Source organism: Cajanus cajan, chromosome 6 (genome assembly GCF_000230855.2).
Source record: "Cajanus cajan strain Asha chromosome 6, NIPB_CcT2T_4, whole genome shotgun sequence".
Lineage (NCBI taxonomy): Eukaryota > Viridiplantae > Streptophyta > Magnoliopsida > Fabales > Fabaceae > Cajanus > Cajanus cajan.
The window spans coordinates 11,481,532-11,491,705 of record NC_138522.1 but is presented as its reverse complement, the minus strand read 5'-3'; the positions used below and the strand labels follow the sequence as shown (position 1 = coordinate 11,491,705).

Genomic DNA, 10,174 nt, shown 5'->3' with positions numbered 1-10,174 from the left:
ACATTAACATGGAGACAAGTCTTACTTATAGGCAACATAAGCAACTTTTCATAGCTTTGTGGCCTTGATTGGGAGAAGCAAGGCTTTGATTACCTATGATAGTTGGGACCATGTTCCAAAGATTGTAAAGAAGCAAATATGGTAAACTATCATGGTATGAAACATTAATTATGTATTATTTATAATGATTGTTAATTATTTATTGAACATTTACTAACAAAATTATTGTATATGCACATCTCACTTATGACCGTCTTAAGTTGACTAGTTGATGAATAAATATATTAGTTATGCGACACAATGTTAGAGGGGTTTTAAGAGTCAACTTAATAGTGATTACATATTTTGTGACAAAAAAGATAAAAACCTTGTGATGATTATTAGTTTCTTGATCAAGAGACTTAGGACAAGTTCGGCAAGTACTAAATCTCACTAAAAATTTTGGTAATTAAGTCAACTCTCCAATCCAACTTTTTTATTTACATATATGTATTGTTAATACTAATCAATTTTGTTTTTCTATTATGTATATAATAGAAAAAATGGAAGCAAGCACAATAACTACAAACTCTTAATGTCTACACCCATGTACTATCTCGTGGGGGGTATAACAAGCTTAAGGATGACATGATTAAGGAGGCTTCTACTTCTTTAGCTGATGGATTAGGGGTCAACCAACAAAGTTGACCTAATCATCATGCCAAATGGAAAATGAATAGATAGAGGAAATCAGAATGACACAACTAGGGAAGTAGTAGGAAAGACTGTAAGTATACTCTTTTTCATATGTTGGATGGATTATTGATCATCAATTACTAACAAATATATTTAAACTATTGTATTGTGGGGTGAGTTAGAAGAAAAACTCATGCATAAGACATTTGTTGAGGAGGGGCATCAAGACATATTGACGGTTGCACTTAGCACTCAAGAGCATCTAGGTCGTGTGCGTGTAGTTGGACAAGGTAATAACATCCACTACAAAAAAATGTTAAATAATTGAGGTTATTTTGCAAAAGTTTTAAAAACCTCTTGAAATTATTAAATTAGGTGAAAAAACTGCAATTTTTTATATTTAATTTACGGAGGTTTATAACCTCTTCTAATAATTTTTTCCCTTTTTCTCTAAAATAAAATATTTTTCCGCTTAAACCCGCACGCCCCACTCTTATAAAAAATCAGAATTCTCTTTTGTCAAAGAAATGAGAAAACCTTAAACGACGTTTGAGTGGCATCTGTGTAGTGAAGCACATTTGTTTCTTTCTTAGACGATTCTTGCGCACTACTGTCTTTCAAAAGGTAAATGAAAACTCCTTTTTGTTTCCTATTCAACGTGATTGCTTTTTCCCTTTGGATTTGAACATGTGATGGATTATAATGAGATGAACTTTTTCTTGATGTGATGGATTATAATGACATGGACTTTTTCTTGTTTATCTGTTTTTTCTATGATAGGACTAGGTCTTGCAAGAGATAAAGGCTATTAGCTTTGATAAAGTTTTCTCGAGTTTATGTTTGTCAAAAGGGGCTAAAGACTAAAGGAATTTGCTTTTATACTAGCAGGTATGTACTTATAGGAATTGTTGCAATCATATTTTGTTCAAGGTCTGCATTTCAAGTTTATGACACCGTCATACTATATTTCACATCACCATTTCGTATAACCAATAACTCACTGCCACACTTCCCATTGGAAACGGACAAACTGTTGAATAAACTTCATGAAGCATTCAATTTTTTTTTATTTTTTGGCAATGAATATTTTGTGGATTTTATGTCAGGATTTTCTCCCACCATCGGGACTATAACATATGCTTGACTTCAGGTTCTTAATTTTAACTTGATCAATATTTCTTGTAAGATCTAATATTTGTTTTGCCCAAACCAACTCATCATTATTTTTTCTTTTGCAGATTTTGGTCACAGGTGTTGGAGCAACCCTCAAAGATAAAGCTGGCAGGAAGCCCCTACTTCTGGTAAATTCAAAGCACAAAAAAGTTTATCTTCAAACTTTCCTGTGTTCATAAATATCCTTTTTGTGTATAATATTCTTATAGTTCTTTCTTGATTTCATTTTAGATATCTGGATCGGGATTGGTCACAGGATGTGTATTTGTAGCAGTTGCATTCTATCTTAAGGTACACCCTATAGCTTCTAGTTTTTCATCCTGATAATTTTGTGAAAATAGTATCCTTCTATGAAACAGGTTCACAAGGTGGGTGTTGCAGCAGTCCCATCATTTACCCTAACAGGCATACTAGTATGATAACCATTGCTACAATTTCTTTATTGACGTTGTTTCAAACACAATAGTAGAAAATATGTCTGCAATATATACTTTGTTATAGAGGTTCATGGAAAAGTGGAAAATTAAGTTCCAAGAAAGTGATTATACCAATATACTAAGCAACCAAAACTAATACAAGTAATTTCTACTTTAAGTACTGCTAGACAAAACTACACTACATATTTGACCCTGGATTTTCATATTTGACACTGGATTTTTACATGCAGATTCGACAAATATTTGACTTTGTTTCCTGAATTAAGAACGGTGGAGGGCAGGATGCCGAGAATCTAAGAGTCAAGGTATTTGTACCCCTAGTTCCTTTGATTCATCATGTTTTGCTAAATTCTATTTTTTTGACTATAATTAAGAAATTTCCTGAATTTTGTTTCACTCTATTTTCAAATAATTTTGTAAATATTCTATAAGTAATTGTCATGATGCTCTTATTTAAAGCCTGCAACTATCCATAGAAGCAACGTGCCAAAACCATTGTTATTCGGGATGCCATGGAAGAGAGCACCAGAGTTTTGGTTGTCATTCATGATGCACTGACTCATAGTAGATGTTAGATTTATTGATACTTTAGGTAACAAAAAGGATTCCTCTTGGATTTTAATTGGTTTCCTTTGTTTTAGATGTTGAGCAGTTGAGATGAAATTATTGCTGTCATTTTTCACTGCATTCAAAATGGTCCACACTGCCTACAATCCTTTTATTCCCCTCTCACCTCATCATTACTACTAGCAACACATTCCCAAATCTCCTCCATTTTTTATTTTTAACTAATTCAAACATTCATTACCCTTTATTTGAGAAATTAAGGGCTCTTACATATATTCATTTCTCTCTCCTTAAGGAATGTAACAATCATAAAACTTAAATGAGCTTTTAGAACCTTAATTTATTATAAAGCGAAGTAGATAAAGTTTTCTCATTAGTTTTCCTATGAGTCAGTTTTTTTTAAAATATTTTAATACTTATAATGTTCTTCACGTCTGTATAATGTCTGTATAATCTCTTGCTCTTGGTGGAATATTTGTGTCATATTTATTGTATACTGTCTATATAAATATATGTGTTTATATTTGTCTATATTTATATGTGTTTGTTAGTACTTGCTAATTTTGTTAACTAGAATCTACTTAGATTTTTAGTATGATTGTTGTATATATATATATATATAGTAGTTCAATATCTTTTCATTTTTTTAAATGAAAGAAAAAAAATTCCTCCTACCAGCTCTTTGATTAATTTAAGCTTTACAGTATAAATATATATGGACCACACGAGGATCAAATAGTGCAAAATCAAACTCACCCTCAGTCAAAACACTCTAGTTTGTATTAGAACACCAACCTGATAAAAAAAATTAAAAAAAAAACTAGCTCCTTTCTTTGGTTGATAATCACTCCCAACTCCTACCTAACTTTAAACTTTAATCCAATCAATTATCCCCAAAAAAATTACACACTTTTTTTGCTTTGTACTCTATTGAAATTTTTGGTTTGGCTGGATGTTTTGTTGGTTCAGTTCTAGTTTTGGTTGTTTAGAGTCTGAATGGACTACTCTCAGTCCTTGGTTATTGGGTTGGGAACTAGTTGGCTACTACACATCTCTGGTTTGGTGTTGCTATTATGGTTTTGGCTTCATGGAGTTGTTGGTCTATAGTTCTAGTTTTAACTATGAGTTATGTTGCTGGTTACATTAATTGGTTGGTCTGTTTTGGTCCTTGGCTAATATAGTCATGAGTGTTTGGAATTATCATTATCTATAATATTTGTGATATATATTTTTCTTGACTGAGTGTTTTTTCTTTTCTTATTTTAGCCAAACGATGCTTCAAGTATTCCTAATACACCTTTGGATGCAAGAGGATCATCTGGTGCTAGCAACCCTTAGTTTGCATATAATGTATTTTGGATTTAAAGTTTAGTATGAGGCTAATTTGACAATGTTATGAATTTTATGTTGTACTTGAAATTATAATAGAAGTTTGAATTATAAATCTGTGAACTATATGTTGTGTTTTTGGTTATTAGTAATGGAATTTCTTCATCCATTTTATGTGTATTTTTTTTTCATTAAGTTTCTTATAAATATCAAAAGTGAAAATGGGAAATTGTAATACATGTAGATTATGCAATTAAAATTAGTATAAAAATTATTATACACAGGAAAATAGGGAGGATTAGAAACTCCATAAAAATATATTGATTAATGATTGTAATAGTTAATTTACTTTAAAATCTCCACTAAATAATCTTTACTGTTATTCCACTTCAAAGCCTCCAGTAAAAAAACCTCTGCAATTAGCATAGCTTTAAAACCTCATTTAAAAAACCTCTGCAGTTAGCATAGTTTTAAAACCTCCTTTAAAAAAACCTCCACTATTAGTGTAGGTTTAAAACCTCCTTTAACAAAACCGCCGCTAAACACTCACAATACCAGAGGATTCCAAAAAAGATTGCTAATTGCTTGCGGCGAATGTAACTGCGAAGGTTTTTAGAAACCTCTGCGATTTATTTTGCGGAGGGTAAAAACCTCCACTAAACGTAAAAATAACCTCCATTATTTATCTCATTTATTGTAGTGATCTATCATGTCTTTGGACTTCCTTGAGGTAGCTATCTCAATAGATCACATATTAGTGATAAAGACTAGGCACGCCTTAAAGTTGAAGTGAAGGCATAGGTGATGGTGGACTTGAAAGAATAACTTGCATCCATGGCTCATACTGCATAACCTTCTCCTCCTCATGTTTTTGTTGCTGGCAGAACAAAAGGGAATTGTGTAGCCTTAGGCACATCAAAGGAGGATGTAGTTGATAAGACATCATTGGAGGTGTAATTAAACATTAACAAAACCCAAAACAAATGGTGGTCATAGGTAAGGTGCACATGTTGCGGTCAACCATCCACCACCAAGCTATTCCAAATGATATGGTACAAGTGGAGGTTATCGACATTAAGGAGCAGGATGCTCGAGTCCTTATGCCTATTGTAAACATTCAAACGGTGGGTCAAACCCTGAATACTTTTATTCTATGATCGAGCAGGCTAATTAGGGTCCATGGGCCTAAAATAATCAATGTTTCAATTTAATGCATTCTAAATGATGTTCCACTACAAGAAAAATTAAAATTAGAGAGGGAAAAAATCCGTCACTAAATTTTATAAAATCCGTTACAAAATAAATTAGTGACGGAATTTGTGAGAATTGATTCCGTCACAAAAATTGGCGTCACAAAATATTTAGTGACGGATAATTTCAGTCCGTCACAATTAGTGACGGAATTAAGGCATCACAAATAATATATTTTCCGTCACTAATTTCTAATAATAAATGTTCATAAATTAATAAAAATCTGTCGCAATTTGTGACGACCTCTAACTCTATCGCAATTTGTGAGGGATTAAATCTGTCGCAATTTGTGAGGGACTGACTCCGTCACAAATTTGTGAGGGATATGTATATCTTATTACACAAGTGGAGAGGGATGTGTGTCCGTCATAAATTGTGATGATGAATAAAATCCGTCACAATTTGCGATAAATAAAATTTGTCACAAATTGTGATGAATAAAATCCGTCACAAATTGCGATGAATGAAATTCGTCACAAACGGCGATGAATGAAATCCGTCACAAATTGTGAAGAATGAAATCCGTCACAAATTGCAATGAGTGAAATCCGTCACAAATTACGAATTATTAATCTTATAAAGAACTTTTTTCGTAAATTTGTGAAGAATATGTTTTTCTCATGTAATTGTGATATAATTTTTTAATTATGAATATAACAAATAATTTATTAATTAATCCAAAAGGTTGAATTTATTGTCTATTTGTTTAAAAAATTAACAAAATAAATAATTAAGAAAAATTTCTCAATTCTATAAAAGCATGTAACTAAACATGAATATAAGAAAGTCAAGCATTCCATAGATACAAATAAAACCAAATATAACAAAGTTTAGGACTTTAGTTGATCCCTAATGTATGATAAGTACTATAGTAAAACTTAAACATAACAAAGTATAAGATTAAAACATAGTAGATATTAATAATAGTAAAAGATTATGCATCCCTAAACATCTATCATGATCATCATCTAACTCATTATCATCAGATTGTATAGTATCAACATCATGTGTAGGAGTAGGTTGGGGAGGATGAGAAGATTGAGAAAACATCTCCATAAATTGCTTCAGTTGCTCACGAACCAATCGAGACTCTTCCTGTGAAGCACGAATCAAATCTGCATGGCTTTGCAATTGTTCTTTCAATGTTTTGTTTTCTTCAGACAAATTTGAAACAAGATTTTTCATTTGTTCATACTCAAGATTTGAGATACCATCTAAGAATGTAGAAGAAGAAGGTTCATACTTCCCAGCCTCTGAACCTAAACCAAATATTCTTCCTTTATTGTTCACACCACTAACAACATCATAGAAAATACTATTTTCATATTGCACACTAGAGGCAGCATGATCTCCCGATAATTGTTGTGACTCTCTTTCAGATAATCGTCTTTCATACTCATTCTATAAAAAGAAAAGTAAGAAACAAAAGTATATAAACATTAATGACAATAGAAGATCTCATGAATGTCATGAATGATGCAGAGAATCATGCAAGAAGAACACACAAAAATACTTAGTAAAAGTCTAAGATGTAACTTATGAGCAACATCACTAGATAAGTATGAATTCCAATGAAATTAGTAACTTGTAAACCTAGATGCAACACCACATACACATGAATCTCATTGAATTTAGCAATTAGTAAACTAAGATGTAGAGATGGTGGCACTTCACATTGCATGAAACTAAAATTGAGCACAACCAATAAGGTGAAATGATTCTATGTTCACATAATTCACTAAAAAATTCAAATCATATAAAAAATTACATACTATAAATGGTATGGCTTGCAATTTTGAGACCATTGACTATAACCTATCTTAATATGTCAAGTCGACAGTGAAGGACGAAACATGACAACTTTCACAGTACCATAACTTTTGAATAAACTGTGCAAACATTAATAACTATATATCATTTTTATATATAATTTTTTTAGAGCATTTTGTCGTTATAACTTTTGAAGTACTTTTTATGTTTCATAAAATTTATACTATTAATAACGTCATATTTTATTTTGGTGTATACTTTTTAAAATCATTTTTCTCTTTTTATATTTCAACATAAAAGATTCCAGTATTCCCACCCCATGTATAGACTATAAACTGAATAAATATGAACTTGTAATTTGGAATACCATGAAGTTAAGATGCATGTAGTTTTCATCAGTGATATAAATTAAAAGGAATCTCGAATGCTACTTATGATGTATGTACTTTTAATTTTAAATAGAACAATAAGGATGGAAGTGACATATGACAGCGGGAGAGAATGAAGGATCACAGTTTTTAATGAATTCCTTCACCTAAACTCATTTTTTAGGTGGCAATCGACATATAATAATAGGAAAACCATATAAGAAGGATCACAAACACCATAAACAAAACAAATGAACACAAAGATCAATATTTGAAAGAAAAACCAAAACTTACAACGCGAGATGATATAGCATGGGCAATTTTTATATATGCCTGCAAGAAAGTAGTATAAAACAGTAATGAACCATATTAATATCAACTAGTTAATAGAAAATAGCAATTAAGAAATAAGATATTTTGGTCTATGGTCATGCTTATTTAATGTAAATCACTACTAAACTAAATCATTATGCATTCAATTCAGAATCCATGATGTCCTAATTTAGTAATATTAGAGACTATTTTGAGTCTTTAAAGTCTAGATCCCCCCTAAACCTATCTAGGATTAGGAAAATAATTCAGATAAAAGAAGATGGAGTATGACATGGAGGGAACTCGTGTGGATTCCCTTCCATTTTAAAAAGACTGATGAGGTGTGGTAATAGATAGGTCTGGGATAGAAAATAAAATAAGATTGAGAAGGAAAATAAAGATAAAAGTAGGGACAGAGAGAAAAAAAGGATTGGAGGCATTATGGTAAGGATCAATTTGTTAACCCAAAAATAATGAGGGTAAAAGTTTTGAATAAGCAATTTTATTTATTATTTTCAAGATTAAAAAATACTTGATTACAAAAATAGATAAGGTAAAATATAATTGTGTCAGCATACAATATGATCCATCATACACATATAGCTAGCACAAAAATAGACGACTATGAATGCACCAACTAGCGGTTACTTATAATTCAAAAAAACAGACACCTACAAATGCAAACATACCTATGTTAGATAAAACCCAACAGAATAAGACGATGAAACTGGGAGAAAACAAAAGGTGACCAATAAATTAGAATGATTAAATCAGCAGCACAATTATCAATCTTGGAAAGTGGCACATGGTAGCTGACCATAAAAATACTGTGGTGTAATAGTGCATAGTGGAATGGCCATTATTGTGATATTTTATAAACAGAGTAAGAGTATACAATAATTTATTTATACTATATACATATAATTGCTCAATAATTAAAAAGAAAGCTAATAGATATTCATAATTAACAATAAAAAGAAAATAAACACTGGAATGTGGCGGGAAACAAACAAAATGCAACCAGCAAGAGAAGAGAAGGTCACAATCACTAGAAAAAGGTTACAGTCACTAGAAAACTGACAGAGAAAATTTATAAATTAATGAGGATAAATTGGTAATTAAAACCAAAACTAATCTACCCAAAAATGCATTATAGGAAGAAATATTGAAGGGTGGGAGGGCTTCAGATGATACACACCACTTTACCCTTCCAAAATTTATAGTGAGGGTCAGACCAAAGGGCATTCTTCTAGACTTCCAGAAAACACTATCATAGAGAAATATGGAACTAGAACATGCTAATTTCAATAGTCTTAGAGAAATGCCAACTATTCCATCATACCATGATAATCAGCAAACCAACTAACAAACCATAAAGTTGACACCAAAATATATATCTTAAAGGTGGAACATGACTCATTTCCTGTGGTGGAAGACGGAACAATTGACAATACTCTTCACTGTTCAATACGTCTGGAGACTGTAACAAAAACAGAACAAAACAATCACAATCACAGAAGTAATATAACATAATCAACAATACGTTGAGTGAGGAAGAAAATGGAGTAGAAAGACGTTGAGTGAGGAAGAGAATAGAGAGACATTTGACAATGGGAATTGGAAACCCTAACCTTAGGAGGGGCGGAGCCCTAATTTTTTCGGGAGAGAGAGCGAAAATGAATTCCAGCAGGCGCACTAATTTTTTCATCCTCACGGACGGGTTTGAGACTCTAATAGATAAAGGATTTTGTTTTATTATTTGTTTTCAAAATTTTTTAACAATATTTTTTTAAACAAATTTTACATTAAATTATTAACTATAGTCATTTTTTAACTAAGTTATTTAATTTTAGTTTTTACAATGATTTTTTTTATTATTTTTATACTGAATTTAAATTTATTCAACTTATTAAAAAACTAAATTTAAGATATCTCTATTTGTCAAATTCATTTTTTTTATATAAAATAAAAAAAATATAAATTGTTGTTTCAATAATTTTTAAATTCATTTTTAAAAATTTAAATATATAATCATATTTTATTGTAAATTCAATTTTAAAATTAGCCTAATTTTGAATTTTGAAATTTATATAATTTTTATGGGTTTTTTAATTACAAAAATTCAAATAACTAAATTTATGTTATTTTTAATATTTTATTTGGAAATTTGATTTCTTTTGAGTTTTTTCCAAAAAAAAATTATAAAAAAAATATACAATAAATTATTACATTTAGTCATTTTTTTTAATCTAAATCATGTTTACTCATTTAAAAAAAATCAATTTAAACTTA

General features: G+C 30.6%; 1 protein-coding gene and 1 long non-coding RNA gene across 4 annotated transcripts; one reads left to right on the top strand and one right to left on the bottom strand.

The window, feature by feature from the left end:
- Window positions 1–1,026: 1,026 nt before the first annotated feature.
- LOC109792802 (uncharacterized) lies at window positions 1,027–5,953 on the top strand. 2 transcript variants are annotated; one of them, XR_002239207.3, is made up of 7 exons: window positions 1,027–1,299; window positions 1,456–1,563; window positions 1,782–1,825; window positions 1,914–1,976; window positions 2,080–2,139; window positions 2,516–2,590; window positions 4,119–5,953. It is a non-coding gene; the product is annotated as an uncharacterized LOC109792802 (long non-coding RNA). The 2 variants fall into 2 exon arrangements; XR_014434388.1 differs by lacking the exons at window positions 1,027–1,299; window positions 1,456–1,563 and having other exon boundaries at window positions 1,578–1,825.
- Window positions 5,954–6,211: 258 nt separating this feature from the next.
- Window positions 6,212–9,629, bottom strand: LOC109792804 (uncharacterized). 2 transcript variants are annotated; one of them, XM_020352241.2, is made up of 4 exons: window positions 9,514–9,628; window positions 9,225–9,362; window positions 7,865–7,903; window positions 6,212–6,833 (listed from the first exon to the last, which is right to left on the bottom strand). In XM_020352241.2, the coding sequence occupies exons 2-4, from the start codon at window positions 9,300–9,302 to the stop codon at window positions 6,333–6,335; spliced, it is 618 nt and encodes a 205-aa protein (XP_020207830.1). In that variant the 5' UTR covers window positions 9,303–9,362; window positions 9,514–9,628; the 3' UTR covers window positions 6,212–6,332. The 2 variants fall into 2 exon arrangements, with proteins under 2 accessions (XP_020207830.1, XP_029126066.1); XM_029270233.2 differs by lacking the exon at window positions 7,865–7,903 and having other exon boundaries at window positions 9,514–9,629.
- Window positions 9,630–10,174: the final 545 nt, after the last annotated feature.